This window comes from Pseudopodoces humilis, chromosome 7, assembly GCF_049639895.1.
Source record: "Pseudopodoces humilis isolate 2021_Gansu_Grassland_sample_001 chromosome 7, ASM4963989v1, whole genome shotgun sequence".
NCBI lineage: Eukaryota > Metazoa > Chordata > Aves > Passeriformes > Paridae > Pseudopodoces > Pseudopodoces humilis.
Window position 1 is genome coordinate 16034771 of NC_142206.1, and position 17215 is coordinate 16051985.

Below are 17215 nucleotides of genomic sequence, written 5' to 3' on the forward strand. Positions count from 1 at the left end.
TCTTGGCAAGGGGCAAGTCGCTGGCGTCGAAGGCCGCGGAGCAGAGCGACACCGGGATCTCGGACCGGTGTGGTAAGAGAGAGCTCTCTCCCACTGGGTAACCCGGCAGCAACTGCTATTTCAGTAAACATATCATTTTGTGCTCAGTAAACACACATTCCAGAGGAATGCTCTCATTGTTTTTTTGCTCTGTAATGCATTAATGAAGAAATAAAGTTTAGGTTGTGTAATGGTGACAGCTTGAAGTCATTTTGCCTAGTGTTATTTCTCAGCAAAGGCTCAGCTCTCCCTGGAACGGGAGAAAGAAAAGACAACTGGATTTCACTTCAAACTCACCAACATGTGCAAAAAAACAATCAAAAAACAACAGCAATTAACTCACTTCCACATGCCCCAATAAAACTACCTCTCTCACTCACTCCGAGCTTTGTCACGTATGGGGTTGTTTATCGAGGAGACAATACAAAGTGGGTTTATACAAGGCTCTTGTTTTAATTTTTGTTTTATATCCACTGGAACCCTCAAGTAGTGAATTCATTTCCTGATATAGTAAACATTTCTGATGGCCAGGATTCTTTCTCTTTTCCCAAATGAACACAAACCCCTGGTCTAACTCACCAGCAGCGCAGTCTATACAAACAGACCCATCAGCTAAATTTTCAAAGAATGCATCTTAAGCACACAGCTAGGAAAATAAACAAACAGCAACGCCTTCATGAGAGCCCAGCAGACCCTGCTGCAAGTGGGAAGCTTTTCTTCCCCAAAATTGCTTGAGCCCTCAACTGCATGTGGAAAAACTATCAGCTTTTCCCCATTACTGCAGAAAACAACCTCATCCTCATAGCTGCACACCAATGGGTGCCGGCTCACTGCTACATGATCTCCACAGCCCCTCTGATTTGTGACCCTATTTGCACTATGCAAATGTCTTCTGACAGCTCTCTTTTCCTGTCATTAAAACAAACAATGGCCCCTGAAACCAAAAAGGAAATCAGTAACAGGCGAAACTCTTTTTCTCTCTTTCTTTCTTTTTTTTTTCTTTTTTTTAGTATTTTTTTTCTAGGCCTGGGACTAGCTGTTAGTAATTATCCTGAAATATTCACAAACCTTTTCTTCTCCCGAGCCGTTTTACTCATCCTAGTGGCCAGCCCAGCATGCTTAATATAATTGCACTTCCAAAAGACGTAAAATGAAAAAAAACAAAAAACAAAAAAACAAAACCATGATCAGCCAGGTAGAAAATACCTCCTGTCCTTCTTTACATATCTCTATATTCGTACACATAAGACAAAAAACAAATTATATTACTAATTTGAGAAGCATTAAAAATAGATCCTAGTGTATGAAGTAATGTGAAATAAGAAGGTATTTAGGACTGGGTGAGGAGGTTTTCAGGGAGGAAGACACATTTCTCTTTAGTCATCTCTATTTCCAAGAGCATCCACCCTGACTTACACTTTACATCCAGCCCCAAAAAGTGCACTGTTGGATGGCCATGCCTTGCCAATGTCAGGTAGAGGACACCTGATTCCACTCCTCCCAGTACACAGATGCTCTGCTTTTTATTTCAGTGGGAACAGTATAGATTCAGAGACTTCAACATGCTTACACACTCCTGGGATTTGTTTCTTTGTCTTTTAAATAATATGATATACATAATCCTAAACCGGGCCAGTTTCCCACCCCATCACACAAGCTTTGTGCCTGTAGGGCTCAGCTGAAGTCAATGGTGTTAATGTTGACATAAAATCATGGTGACCAAGTGGGAAATTAGTCCCGTAACACTTGATTGTCTTTTGCAAAAATTTTCTAAATGGTCGTAATGGTTTTGTTTGTGGTATGTGTTGCTCACTCCTGATTGTACTTCTGCCAAGTTGTACTTTTAACTATAAACACTGGCCTCTCAGAAAATTTGAAGTAAAGCAAACCAGAAAAGATGTTCAAAATAATGCTACAACCTAATTTAATTTATCCCTTGGTAATTGCATTTGTAGATAATGAACAACGCAAACAAAACAGAACCCAAGCCCTTCCAGCCTTGCAATTGCTTTCACATGTGGACACACCAGTTACAGACAGCATATGGTTAAGTCTCCATTTGCATCAGGAGAAGTGTTTGGAAGATGGGGGACAATTTGAGGTGACACCAGCCTTGGATCTCTGCTCGCAGGATGCCACCTATTGAACATTAGCCCATCTGCCCACCCAGTCAGCACTTCCTTTTTCTAAAAGTAACCCCCACCCTTAATTCTTCCAGCATCAATCGATCCACTACACATGTCAATCCCGGAGGATATATAGCTGGGTGACTGCTTGCCAAATTCAATTAACCATGCAATCGTAGTCCTGTCTCCTGGCCCTGTTCCAGTAAGGTATTTGCATGCTCTCTTGATTTTAATCTCATGAACTGCTCCAAGTAAATCCTGTTGAACTTAGGCCGCTGTTTTCAAATGCTACAGGAACTTTACAGATGTGTTTGACATGCTGTTATTACGTGAATGGTTTCTTTGGCCATTTCTCAGTCCTTGGGCTGCTTGTAAACTATGCAGCCTGACCGCAGTTCAACTATGTGTTGTTGCCTTTTTTTTTTTTGGTTAATTTTCATTTGCACTCTTCTTGGTGAGTCCCTGCATGTGTCCCTGTCTACCTCCGTCATGTGGCAGAGCTTCTCCACTTTGATTCGAGGAGTTTGGAACCCACAAGCAGCAATCGAAACCAGTTATGCAAACCCCCTCACTGCACAGATTTGCACAAGTGTTTGTCCCACAGTTCACATTTACACAAGTATCTGCAACATGCCCCTATCCTCTGAATATTTCAGCAAGTGTTGTTGTACCTGCCTGAGCGCTTGCCAGAGGCAATCACTAGGAGAATCACTGCCGCTGCCAAAATAAACTCACGGTTTTTATTTGAGGGAGGACTTGTAAATAGTATTTTTCTAGCATTCACCCATTTCTAAGTGGAACTCCCTGTGTGATGAATGCTGTTTACAACGCAGCTCTGTTGTGAAACAGGGAAAAAAAGGCAGATTCTTGCACTTACTGGCAGCACGCCAATGCAGTGGAGGAAGATACATCCCCTCCTGCTGTCATTCCGTTTCTTGCCCCATTTCTTGCTCTGCTTTGCACTCAAAGCCCACATGGATACACAGGATTTTCATGCTCTGGGAATGGCAAATTTTAAGAAAGATGAATGGGGAAGTCCTAATCTGGGTGGAGAAATTTTGACATTTTCTTTACAAGCCTGGCCCTGTTTTCACCACTCAGAGAGCCATTAAAGGAAATACGTGGTACACCCTGCAAGGAATGATGAGCCAAGACAAAGACAGGGAAAGCTCCTCCTAAATAAGGGAAATGCAGGTAGCAGACAAATCTCTGAAAAGCATCTCTTCCTAGGTCACCAATGGAGCTGTAGTAACAGGAGGGGCTCAGGAGTGGGTCAGGACCTGGTGCAGCACAGGAGAAAAGCAGGCCAGAGAGCCAGAAGCCCCATCTCCACCAAGTTTGCCTCTCCAGGTAATTGTGGATTCTCCTACACATGCCAAGAAACCCACACTTCGCAGTGATGAAATCACACATTTCTCCCACAAGTAAAAAATTTTTCTTTCCGCTTTTTCCCATTTTTACTGTGTTTACAGTGAAAGGGAAGTCTCTTTGCAGATGGAGCGTAGGAATGGGAGAGTTGTGTGTCTCTGCAAGAGCCACATAGTCCTTCTGAAACCCTGCACCTTTAACCATTCAAGACCTGCTGTTTTTCTCTTCATACCATCCTCAGGGAGGAGGAGAAAAACATCTGGAAGCTACTGGTGGTGGCTCCAGGGGGGTTTGGAAAGTTAAAGAATGTGAAGGACTATACAGGAATGCAAGCTCAATTAAGGCAAACACTGAAATCGAGAGCAACTCTGGCAGTGTGAATGGCATCACTCCATATTTCTAAGATTTGAAGCTGCTTTTGGTCTGAGGTTTGATCACTCCCTCCATCAGTTCTCATGTCTTAAATGAGAGCTAGGTGCAAGTGTCTTTTTCTCCATGGAGTCCATTGGTCCCCAGGCTGGAAAGTGCTTGCCAGTTTTAGAGACACTTTAACCCTCGTTTTCCATTTGAGGTTTGTCCTCCCTTCACCCACACTTCTTTGCTTTGTTTTTGATTTCTTTCATTCCCATATTTAAAGCTGATTACTTCCCTTGCTGCATTAGCTGTTCACCTGTTCCTCTGACTGAGGAATGGCTTAAACACTCTTTTGACATAGTCCCTTGAAAATGGGTTGCATGGCTGCGGTCAATGAACATAGCGTGGGAAAAATGCATTAATACTTTCACCGTAACACTGAGGATGGCTATAAATAAACACTTCATTACAGTATTTATATATTATTACATCATATAGCCACTTAAAACAGAGAGCAATTGGAAGTGTTGAATAATGTAAGGGTAATCGCCTCTACATTAGTTCCACTGTCATTGGCATTATGTATTTCCTGGTGACATTGCCGTGCTCATTGCTTCACCCACTGTTGCGTGACATTGGTGGTGACGGTAGAGCATCAACGGGCCCTCTGCAAATGACAGATAGCACTTTGCATGACACATGTAGCCTGGTATTATATAATAAGGGTGCTTCACTGGAGAATTTTGGCAGCACATGCTCTTTTTCTGGGCGTTTCATTTCAACCAAGTGTCTGTTTCTCAAAGGTTTTCTTTAAGGCAATGGGTCATGGTGCAAGGGTCCAGAACCCTCCATGCATGAGGGAGGGACATTTGCATCACAGTGACCAACCATGCATCTTAGGAATCACCCCATGTTGTGCTGATGAGACACGTTGGGTTTCAGCTGGCTCCTGCCCACTCTGATGCCTTCTGCAGCTAGATCCAGAGGCATAGCCAATAGAGATGATGAGGGCAGGAAACTGGAGATGCTTAGAGCCTGGAAAGAAGAAATTTCAGTGGTGATACTCACACTCATGTCATCTGAATCCAGTTATGGCATATACAGAGGATTTCCTCCCAGAATGAATCAGATTACTTCGGTGTGTTATTAAATGACACAGAAGTATCATCATTCTTCTGAAATTTTTGGTTGTTGTTGCTGCTCTTCCTTTTTCAGAGCAGGGGAGTGGGTGGATACATGGTTGGTGTGACTGTGCTTAGACCATGGCTGAGTAAGCTTTCTTGCTGACTATGGATTTCAGTTTCCTCAGTTTTGACATGCTTCCCTTTAAGTAAGCCCAGCAAAACAAAACCCCTTTCTCTTGGCTTGAATGTCTCACTGCTGGTTTTCGTGGCAAGGATGCTCTTCTCAATTACACTGTGGTCAGCAGCATTCAGTGCCTCACTGATCGTCACTTGTCAAACAAGCTCCTGTGTGGCACAGAAGACCAAGTCTGGAGGAGGATCTCCACCACAGTGCTTGGAAGGGGCTGCTTCCAGAAGAAGTCATTTCAGACATTGAGAAATCTCATCTCTGAACCTTGTCCTCACATGACATATGACCAATTTCTGCACAAAGATCTGCAGTTGACTTTTATTACAGCTCTGATTTAGCTGCTTCTTTGATTTATCGCAACAATGCACATTCAATATCTTCTGATGTGGGGGCCAGAAGTATAACTCTACTCATATGTTTGTGTTCTCGGGACTTCGGATTTCGCAGATTCAGAAACTCATTCATAGAATCACAGGAGTTAAGGCCAGAAGGAACCATGAGAACATCTGGTATGACTTCCTATATTTCAAAGCCATTCAGTTGCAGTCAATTAGCCCAGTACCGAGCCCAGTAGTTTTGCTGCATCTTCCAGAAAAACATCCAGCTCCGGACATACCAATATATGGGAATACGAACACATCAGAAGTTGGAGACTCATCAAATTAGTTGATTTTGAAGCTCACATTAATTTAAAAATGTGCTTCATTTCTAATCTGCTTTTGTTTGGCTTCACATGTAGCCATCAGCTTTACACTTTTCTCTGCTTCATAACTGAGAGGCATTGCCTGGCACACTACATTCTTCAGAGTTTGGAGTTGGGTTTTTTTTAATCCTGGAATCTGGACAAAAAGCTGATAGAAGTATTCATGAGTCAACTTTACTTCAGTTTTGGCTATTTAAAAACTTTTTGCACTGTTGTTTGCATTATCATTTGTCCTTAACTAATACAGGAAAAATTCACTTGGGGTATTTAAAAAAATATTTTTCAAAATACTTTCATTTAGAAAAATGAACAGAAATTGAACTTGCTGATGTAAAAAACAGACGGACATTTTTTGCTGAAACAAGGGCTCTGACCAGCCTTACCAAAGGACTTCTGAACACCTCACTCATCTCTCTGCACAGATGTGTTGTACATTATTACATTCTCCCCACCCACATTTGACATGGAAATGGAGGTAGATCTGTGTTTCACACCATCAAGGCATATTTTCCATCTTTGAAACCATTTGTGCAGCCTTATTCTACGTACGTTTTATTTTTCAGTAGCTATACCATTCACTGGAACTCCTGGTCCTGAAGAGCTTTATCATGGGAGTAGCTTTTCCTTCTGGCTCTTTGTCAAGGACATACTTTTCTCACCATTGCAAATTTACACCAGAAGCTTTTAAGTTTTGCTTCCTTCCCCTTTCTGAGTGGGCAGAAATTTTAATGATATACAAATGGCCTTCTGAAAGAGGCTCTCTTCAATTTTCATTTTCTGAACTTTATGACTTTCTGCACTCCATTCAAGTGTCTTTGGTTTTCATTAATTTTAGTGTACTCAATAAGTAGCAGTGTAAGAGCTGGGAAGCATCAGATCCTTGTCTCACATGGATTTCTCCATCTTTTGCAGTACAAAAAATTCAAGAAAGCTGCTGTTTGAGCTGAGGAATGCAATAGCTGGACACTGGCAGGGGAAAATGACAGTGGAATGTGGGTACCACCTATCCACTGTGTTGCTGATATTGTAGGTTTTACCTCTGGGTCTGAAGAGCTGCGTCATCTGTGTGGCTGCAAGTCATGCTCTGAACTTGTTTTGGAGAGGTGGTGGGTGACTCTAAGGACTTACAGTTAAGGAATGTGGCTGTGTCTCACACAGAGCTGTTTAAAAGCATCCAGGCAGGGGCTGTTGGCCCCACAGGAACCACAGAGCATAGAAGGGGGAGAAAATCATTAATATTAATAGCAGCAGCCCTGGAGGAGCACCCCAGAGCTTCATCAGTGAGCACAATCCCAGCATGCAAGTGGAGCAAACCAGTACACTGTTCCTTTGCTTGAGGACAACCATGAGACAGATGTACCTGAACACACAGGTGTGGCCAGTTACTGCACATCTCAAAAGCCTTCTGGAAATGAGCTATCACTTCCATGGGGTCATTTTGGCAACTGAGGGTACCCAAAAGGCTATGAAAAAATTAGACTTTCTCTGAAACAACATTTTTTTCTGGTAGGAGGAGAGCATTTGGATAGAGGCACCCTGGTTGCATGTAAAAAACTAGAAGATTGTAAAGTCAATCACAAAGCCTGTCATTTCTGGGAGATTCTGACTTTTTTCTGGGTTTTAACACTGATCCATCATTTATGAAATAGTTACACATCTCATGTTGCTGATATATGACCCCTCACCATGGATTCTGCCAGTTTCACTGAGAAGGAGCAGAAGTCCAAAAGAAAATTAGAGGAGCTGAAGGACTGAGCCACAAGGGAAGCCTGATAAAGGAAGGAGTTATTCAACTTCCCTTTAGCCACACTTAGGCTCTCTTCAGCCATGGCAGACAATAGCAAGCTGGCCAGAGTAGAAACCCACTCCTGTTGATCTCCAGATATCAAAAGCATTTTGGTGTGGGTGTGCAGGCTCAGCCTCTCCTTCACAAAAAAAGGAAAAAAAAAATAAAAAGGAAAAGGAAAAGAAAAAGAAAAAAAGGAGAAAGGTATAACACTGCTGTGAGGGAGCCAAAGGTGATTTTTCTTTTTTTTCTTGGCCCTCTTGCTACTTCTGTGGGAACCCAGCAGTATTGTTTCCAGAAGGCTTGGTCTCTGTCACCCAAGTGTTTGGCATGTTTGGGGACACCCTTACTACTTCCCTTTCCTCCCCTGCAGAAGAGTCCAACTCAGCTTTGACCGCAAAGCCCAGGAGGCCTCGGAGTTTGTCTGAAACAAAAGAAAAAGATTGCGAAAGGCAGTGGTGTCAAATAATGCTTCCATTTAGTAGGAATTTTGCTCCCCTTGCATTCCCAGGCAGCACCTGCTGTGTGAGGCTCTTGGCCAGCTCCTCTGAGCCTCTGTGGTAAAACAAACAAAAACAGCAGGGAAAAAAATTCCTCTTTATAACGCCTGTTATCCTCAGGCTACCTTCCAACACTGCCTTGCCTCCCCATGTTGACTGTACTCTCCAGGGAAACAGGCTACTATGGGGCCAGAAAGCCTTGTGCAAATGGGCAGTTGAGCAACGGAGGAAGAGACCCTGTCTTATTGAAAACAAGACTGTTTTCCTTCTCTTCCTTCATGTCTAAATGCAGAAGGGTCCTGATTGTTGTTCCTGCCAAATGAAAAAAAAAAAAAAAAAAAAGAAAAAAGGAAAACACCCTGACAAGTCTTTACTTCCATAGCAAAAGCAATTAGGAATTATCCTGCATTATTGGAAAATAGGGCTGGGAAGGGAAGGGATGTGTATCCTGGCTGGAGGGGCAGGAGAACATATCTTTGTAGATGTTTATAGTCCTCTGTTCAGCCTTTTTTGTCCACTGTTCCTTCTTACATGTCTTATCATTCCACGGCTCTTCAGAAGTTGCTCTCTGTTTCGAAGCACGGCAGAACTGGCTGTGCTGGAGGTTATTCATGTCTGTCTGGGGACTGGCACCTGCTCAGCCTTCAGCTCTGCCACACCACAGTGTTGCTGGTGGGGGCTTGTGCAACCTTCAGGAGCCAGGTAAACCTCTCACAAGAGTTTGACAACACCTTTCTCACCTCACACTTCCCCTGCAATCCCTGCCTGCTCTTCACGTGGTCAATTGAGGAAGGAAAAAGATGTTCAGGACCTTAGTTTTGATCCTACCTTAAGACGATATCTTGCAGATAAGTCTCCCTAAGCTAAATAGCCCTGGGGCAGAGATTCAGAGGCTTGTTGTAATTCCCTGGCCTGATCTTAGGAGTTTTGGGCATCACTTCAATTTCTGCAGCAGAAAGCTTACATCTCTCATCAACTTCCATGAGTGCCACTGCTGAAGAAAGTCCCAAGCCACCTGCCATAGTCCACTGCTCATGCTCACAGTGGCAAACACCCCTTCCTTAGAGCATGTCCCCAGCAATGGGGTCTTCACTAAACAGCCGCTGCCTGGCTGTGATTCCTTCTCCTCACCCCCTTCCTCCCTCGATACCCCTAAAGCCAAGCACAGCACGTCAGCTTTTCCCCGTGACTTTGAGACTTCAGGCCAGAGTTAGCATTTAACTGGCCAGAATGGTGCAAGGAGCCTGGATAATTACTGCTGGAATTGTGCTGCATAGGCCCCGTGTAACAAACTTGCCTCAAATAACCCAGCTTGAATGTCAGAGTCCGTGCTGTATTGTGTTTCACATTGTGGCTGTGGGAGCGCTTCCCCAGCAGGAATCAGGGTAACAAATCCCTTGCTCTCGCAGGAGGGCCCCATAAAATGAATGATTCTGGATCTCACGCTCCTGAGGAGGTCTCGGTTACTCCAGCAGTTGCCACTCATAGCAGGAGCGACCATAGGGGACAGAGTGAGGGAAGGGTGGTTTGGCAGGCTTTGCTGTATCATCAGCCCAGTGTCAGAGCAGGAAGGAGCACCAGGGCTCTGCTCTCCTCTCCAACCTATACTTTTGCATAGATGTTAAGTTAAAAAGAAATAAAACAAAACAAAACAAAAAAACCAGAGAGTAGATAAACCCTGAGGCTTAGATTGAATCAAGTGTATCTGCTTGAAATCCTACTCGGCTGCTGGTGCAGAAGGCTCCCAATTCCTCTCAGCTCAGACTTCCCTGGGAGCAGTACCAACGTCAGTACGTTTATGGGGTGGCAAAAAATGAGATATGCTTGCTCCATGTGTACCATGCCAAACCCCCCTGCTCCCTCTTGGAGTAGCTTATGGCATCTCCTCTGCCAAGTCCTGTGGCTCAACATCCAGCACAGTTGCCCCTCCATCCATATCTGAAACCTGAACTCCCCCACTTCTCCTTGGGAGAGGGAGGTTGTTCCCTGAACTATCTCCAGTCTCTTCTTATCTTGCTCTCCTTGTCAGCCAGTGAACTGTGAAGCGACAGCAGAGAAAAAAATGAACTCTGACCTTATTTTTCCCCCTTACAATTAGCCAGAACTGTGCCTTTTATTTTTTTTCACTCCCCACTTTTTAAATGATTAATAAGACAACTTGGTCCTTAGCTTCTGCAGTGAGACGAGTGTGCTGACAAAGCACTGCGATGCCTCTTCCAGGTCATCCGGCAGCAGGCCATGCCTTTATGAAAACATAAAAATTGGAGGGACTATTTGAAGAATTTGGAGACTGAGACACAGGAATTTCACCCTTCAGACCCTGGCAACTGCATGTCTGTGGTGGTCTCTGAGCTCCAGCAACTGCCATGGACAGGAGTAACTACTTAACAGCAACCTGCAAGCTGTGAAAAACAGAGTTTTTTCTTATTTTGTTATATTTCCTTTAAATATGCAGCCACCGCCCTTTACCTGTTTCATGTGGTGATGGCCTCAGGCTGTGCAGCAAGCTGGATGCAGCTGCAGAACACAGATCTGTAAACACCATCAGTGGCAATGCACAGGGAGATCCTCACTCCTGCTCACTCTGCACCTGAGCATCAATCTTCCATGTGTCCTCCTCCCTTGAGTTTCCAAAACTCCCGTTGCAGTGGGGAGTAGGAAATTAAGGCCAGGTGGAGTTTATTCTTTTAGATCATCCTTGCTACATTTGTGCCTTCTTTATGCCACCTGTTACATCTGGAGACAGAAAAAGGCTCTGTGCACTCCCAGGCATTGCCAGGGTAGGAAGAATGCATCTCAGAAGGATGCTCCTGAGGGGGGAAGGCAGGCAGGGGAAGGACCTTCACCAGCACAGGCATAAATGGGCAAAGCACTGGAAAGCAGCACTGTGGGGAACAATTCTGCATTGGCCTCTGGCTGATGGATTAATAACTGGGTTGACTTTCTCCCCTAACAGCAGGTAGTGCCTGCCCTCCAGTCCTGTCAACTGGAAAGCATCACTTAAGGATTTCCACACTTCTCCCAGCAGACCCCTCTGTATCGCCGGGGCTTGAGAAAACCAATGACAGGCCAATACATGCAATACATTGAAGACATTTTAAAAGCAGACAAGCGTTCCAGTGGAGTTTGTCAAGCTGCAGGGCTGCTGCCAAAGGGGTAGTGGGGTAAGAGGTTTTTTGAAAGCATCCTTGGCATGTTAGAGAAACAATTTGCTCTTAGCTATATCTGTGGAGTGGCATGTAGCGCAAACGATGTGATTCTTGCCTATCATGATGTCCTTGTGTACCAGTGGTGAGTCATTTAGCAGGAAGAGAAGGCTGAGGGACAGCAGTGACACTGCCAGGGGGACTCTGAGCAGAGTAGAGGCCAGTGGGTGAGCATGAAGTCTCCTCAAGAGCCACAAATGCAATGGCAAGTCCTTCATCACACCTTTTTCTATCGTCCAGAGGGTAAAATGGATTTCAAAGCTGCAGCACTTGCCTGAAAGAGGTGTATTCTGGAATCAAGGCCCTTGTGGTTTCATCTCAAGATGATCTGCCCCATAAGATTTTAGTGGCCTTGGTTTTGCCTGTTCCACCCCTGACTTCTGTGTGACAGGGCCTGCGTTAGCCCCCACAGCCTCTCTCCACCTTTCTGCCCTTGGTGCTAACCAGCTTCAAAGCAGAGTGTTTCCCTGCCCTTTCCAGGAGGCCTCCACAGCTCTTTCAACCTTTCTCACAAGAGCTGTTATCTGTCCAGATGTTTGTGAGGGGGAGGACTCCATGGGAAGCCTTCCTCATTACCTCCAACAAACATTCCCTTTTCCATGGCAGATGCTTCCCACTCCTCCCACTGTGCAGCTGGGACAGGCAGAAGATGTCAATATTTATGGGGCTGGTAGATATGGTCTTCAGTGTGGCCATGGAAAAGGAACAAATACAGTTGTTGTCCCTGGACAAGCTCTCTGAACTGTCAGAGATGTTCTGCTAGTTCACATATGCCACTTAATAAGCAAAAACTCCCATACAATTGTTTAGCAAATGCTAGTTTGTAGTCATCATCATGAACTTTTTTGCTGTAGTACCTCCCAGAAGCGAGTCCAATTGGGCTCCTGTCATGCTATGCAATCTTCAAGCTGCCACAGAGGCTGAATTCCTTTCTCTAGGAGTTGACAGTCCAAATAAACAAGGCAGACAAAGGAAAGGAGGGGAAACAGAAGCTTAGGGGAGGTGAAGTGAGTTGTCCAAGGTCATGCAGCAGGTCAGTGCCAAAGCTGGAAGCAGAACCCATGCTGCCAGCTCTTGCTCTCAAGTCCTATCTCCTGGGGGAAGATGGGGCCAAAATAATTTATGAGACAAAGAACTTCTATCACATCCCTCCTGGCACCACAAAGTTCTTCAGCTTGTGCAAACAAAGCACAGCCAGATAAAGAGGCAGCTGGGCACTAGTTATATTTTGGTTTGCTAGGTCTTTGTTTCTACATATGTTAGAAAAATTCTTTACCAGCTAAAATGATCATCTGGGTAGAAGTTTCAGAGTCAAAGAGGAGCACTGCTTCAGGGCACTGGCCTACAGATGTGGATGGTGGAGGTCAAGATTGGATGGTATCTGCTGGAAGAAAAGTACTGACTCCCACCTCCTAATCCAGCATGGTTCAGAGATGAAATCCCCTTCTGCTGCACACTGGCACCGACACTGTGGTGGAGGTGCCAACAGGCAACCTGGGCAGCTCCAGGGAGGGAGAAGGGAGAACGAGAAGTCAGTTGAGATAAAGAAGTAGCTGTGTTCCATCATGATTTTCCTATGAAGTGAGATGAAGAAGCTGATGAGGCTTCTATGAGGCATCTTCTCTGAGGGAAACCAGGCAATGGACCTGGAATCTTCATCTGTTTTCAGAGTATGATGGAGGTGATGTGGCTGCTGTTTGCAGGGAGATAATAACCTTGGGACTCTGTCTCCCCTGAGAAATAGGATAAGAAAACCAACAAGGAAGCAAAGCAGCTTCTTTAAGGACTCGCCTCTTTGCCTGAGGCAGAGCTGTGGAATCTAGTGTTCTCTCAATCCCCCACTTTCATGCCCCATAATTGATCTTTCATCTCTTTCTCGGGAAACAGAGGGTCCTGCTGTACACAGCATCCATCCAGATGCATGTACTTCACCATCAAAATGGTATCAGCCAGCTCTCCCTTTAAGCAACAACTCTGGCTGGTTTGTTCTTATGCTGCTGTGGTAGGGAATGAGGGCTGGAGGCTGGACTGGGACATCTGACATGTGTATGGGGGGACCTCTCAAGCTCAGACTCAAGCTCTAAAGTCCTTGTATCCCCTGTGCTATGAAGCAATAATCTGCTTGAAACTAAAATGCCCTTTCATCCCAGCAGCGCCATCCTACAGGAAGCACAATTATGAGAAGTACTGTGGCACCACGAGTCTGGGAAGCTGAAGCCACCCTGGCTTTTTGCAACTGGTTAAATGATCTTTCATTAACAGATGTTAAACGTAAGAATTTTCACCGCCACTTCCCTCTTGCCCCTCAATTACATTTCTTGCAGTGCAAGAAGGGCCATATCTCAATGGCAGGGCTAGGCAGGTGGAAGCTGCTCAAGCCATCCTGGCTGGCTGACATGTCACTGGTTGATTTTTTTAATTGTCTGCAAAAGGTTCATTCTCTCCTGCATAATGTTTTGTTGCTCGCATGCTTGAGTGCTGTAAGGACATGTGCCAGCCATGCACTGGGTGGTCCTGATGCCCTCGTACCTCCCTCAGCCCATCCAAGATTCAGTAAATTCTCAGGGCAAGACAAGGACCACAGCAGCACCTGCAGGGGCATATGGTAGTAGATAAGCACTGGAATAGGAAAGACAGCCCAAGAGAAAATATTGGATGTCTTTGCATGGAAGAGCACTCATATCAGCCCATCTTCCCAGCATACTGTTCTATGGACCAGGCTGTCTGTCAGATAAAAGAGCAAGAAGAAGGAAAAAAAAAAAAAAAAAAAAAAAAAAAGAAAAGAAAGAAAAAGAAAGCACAAAGCTATTTACGTAGCATGACAGTTTAGCAATGGACTCCCAGAAAGTCTCAGTGTTGTTGCTGAGGTCAGGCTGTTGAATGCCACATCTGACAGAGGGGCTGGTACAGCTGTCCAACATCACCTCACCTCTGGTAGAGCTCATCACAAAACTTCTGCATGCTGCCAAATCCAGCAGTGAAACCTGGCAGGATCTGCTCATTCCATCCTACATCAGGCTTTGCAGTGGTGACGTCGGTGTGGCCATGCAATGAAAAACACTGTACCTTTGATGTCGGTGCCACCAAGAGATTTCTGACCGATTGCTTCTGAGTGAGAGCCCTTGAAGCTGCTGGCCTGGATGTTTGTTTGAATCTTGCCCAGGTGGGTTTTTGGCCTGTAAATGAGCAGAGTTAACCAGAATCAGAAATCAGCTGGTTAATCAGCAGGGTCAGAAATTACTGTAAGGCAGCATTCCTCAGGGTATTTTGGTGCCTCTACTCCTAGTCAAATCCCAAAGAGGGCAGAGGAACGTGAAAGTTGAAAAAAATGCTGACAGAACTTTACAGACTCAACTGAAGAGTCAGGTTTGGTTCAAGTCTGAGGCAAAGGTTGGATATGGGTTTTCATCTACCAGAGGAGGTTCATCCCTGGTTCAAACAGAATGTCATGGCCACTGGGCAGGAGCAGGAAGTGAGGAAGTAAGAAATTAAGGTAGTAGATTCAGCTTAATCCTTATTGAACATCTGATTGCAAGAGGCAAAATACCTGGTTTAGCAGATCTGCTACTCTCAGCACTTTCAGCTCGGTGAAGGACTGAGACATCAGTAGTTGAGCAGGGCCATGAGTTACCTGCCACAGCCCCATGGCCAGGGAAAGTCCCCATAACTCCAGCTGTGCCATGCATGGGCAGCCAAGGGGCACCCAGACCCATGAGGGCCTGAGGCCAGCACAGCTTCAACCCCTCCTATGCAAGAAGGGTGGGGGCCCACGGCCAAAGGGCTGCTGTGACATTTGAGGTGCTCTAGAAAGACTTCATGGTCACCCACCTACCATGACAACAAATCATCAATCCTCTGTGCTGACACACAGCTTTGGGCAAGTTAGTCATATCTCACTCTTTTCATAAGTCCTCAGGACACCATAGAGATAAATAAGCAGAAAACTGAAGCTCTCTGATAGTGTGGAGATAAGGGAAAGATAAAACGTAAGTATGAAGGATGGGAGTAAGGCACAATACGCATTCACCAGTCTCAAGGCAAGGTTAAGAACTCTGTTCATTCATGCATTTCTGAATTCTAATAAAAGTCCCTTACAGGAAAACAAATGACACTTATAGGTAACCTGAGGTGCCATTTAATTGGGTGTCTTGTAAAATACAAGCAGGCCTTTGGTGTTGATTTCCCTCCATGCTTCACTCTTCCTCCCACTTGAAAGAGTTTGAATTGTCCAGAAACCGCAAACAGTGACACAGGGAGTGTTTAACCATTAACAAGGGTGGACAATGGTTAGGGAAGTAGCTAGATACACTATTTATAGCTAACCAGTGGTCTTCTTGTCTCTGCATTATTGAGCTTGGGTTGGGGTTTTTTGCAAGCTGGCCCTGGTTAAAATCTTTTCAGGAGTTAATAAGCCGGAGGAGAATCATCTTCCCCATGGGCACGTTTCAAGCCTATGGTTCCTGCAGGTTTTCTTGGCTATTGTGTGCAGGAGCACAGCTATGGTCAGGGTTGTAAATGCTGGCTCTCTGCTGAAGGGCTGCACAGCTGGGCACAACCCTGCCTCTTCTCTCAGCCTGGCCTCAAGGCCTGCCTTAGATCTTGGCCAAACCCACTGGTGCTTGGGCAAAGGCAATGTCTGGCCCAGTCCACCGTCAGCTTCAGCTGTCAGCAGAAAGAGACACTTCAGGGCTACTGTAATGCACATCCAGCTGCATAGCACAACTCAGCTGAGGGCTGCTGGGGACACAGGCACATTGCAGCCTCTCCTGCCATCCCTCACCTCCACCTGGGTCAGACCCTTCTGGGAAAAGGACTCGGAGTGCTCACAGCTGATCCTTTGGCTGCCTGGCTGTGGCTGCATGGGAAGGAGGACAGCCAGCAGAACGGCCCACAGCAGAACCATCCCTGGGAATTCCCTCATTTCTCAAAGAAATCAGTTCAGAAACATCCCAGGGTCCATACAGTAAAACTCAGCACCAAAACCTGGAGCCTGGGTTTGTTCTTCAGCCATCTGTTTAGGAATGTCAGTCTGTTAGTGAAAGAAAAAGAAATAAGGTTCTCTGAGGTCTTCCTGGATTGTATGTGTATTGATAGTTACATAACAAGAGAAGATTGTTGCATAAATTGATTTAAAAAAAAAAAAAGAGTTGCAATATTTACATTTATCAAAGAGAGGGGGTAGGGATAGGGGAAGAGGGGCTGAGCAAACCTTTTTGGTTTGGCACTAGAAATTAGCATTTTGGGGAGGGGTCAAAGTCTGTGGTCAGAGACGTGACTTTAACCAGCTGGAGTCTACTGCCTCTCTGCCCCTTGAGTAACAAGCAAGCAGCTTTGAAGACTGATAAAAACAAGTTTTCACTAAAGTCAGCACTCCCAAGCTCAGGCAAAGCTAAAAGAGGGAAGTGCAGGCCAGTTTTTGCTTCTCCCACCAGCCAGGCCACCAGCTGAGTCCTGACCTCAGCATGTTTTTAGCAGGTGACAGTTTAGAACCAGGAAGGACAAGGATAGGAATATGAATGCACCAAAGGCACCAAAAGTCATCTGAATCTTCCTCTCCAGTGTGAACTGAAGCCCATTATCAACCATTTCAGAAATTCCAGCAGACTTCAGAGCTCTGACATGGTCCATGTAGTTTAGAAAGTTAAATAAACATCCTGACTCCTGAATTGCGTAGAAGACTGGGAGCAATCTCACTTCTTGCTCAGATACCCATGTGAGACTTCCAGTATTGCCAGGTAGGGGAAAAACAGCTACCTTGATTTAACCTATGAGAAGTGTTCAACCTGGGAAAAGTAGGAATCATTCAAAGGAAATGTATC

The 17215-nt window shown here is 45.1% G+C and overlaps 1 protein-coding gene across 2 annotated transcripts in view; it reads right to left on the reverse strand.

Annotated features, from left to right (window-relative positions):
- Positions 1-17215, reverse strand: part of LOC148183983 (uncharacterized) — a 156235-nt gene that overhangs the window by 15195 nt on the left and 123825 nt on the right. For both annotated transcript variants that reach the window (XM_088057897.1, XM_088057898.1), the window contains one exon: positions 14463-14572. In XM_088057897.1, the coding sequence (XP_087914023.1) occupies positions 14463-14572 (110 nt within the window). The remainder of the gene's footprint in view (positions 1-14462; positions 14573-17215) is intronic.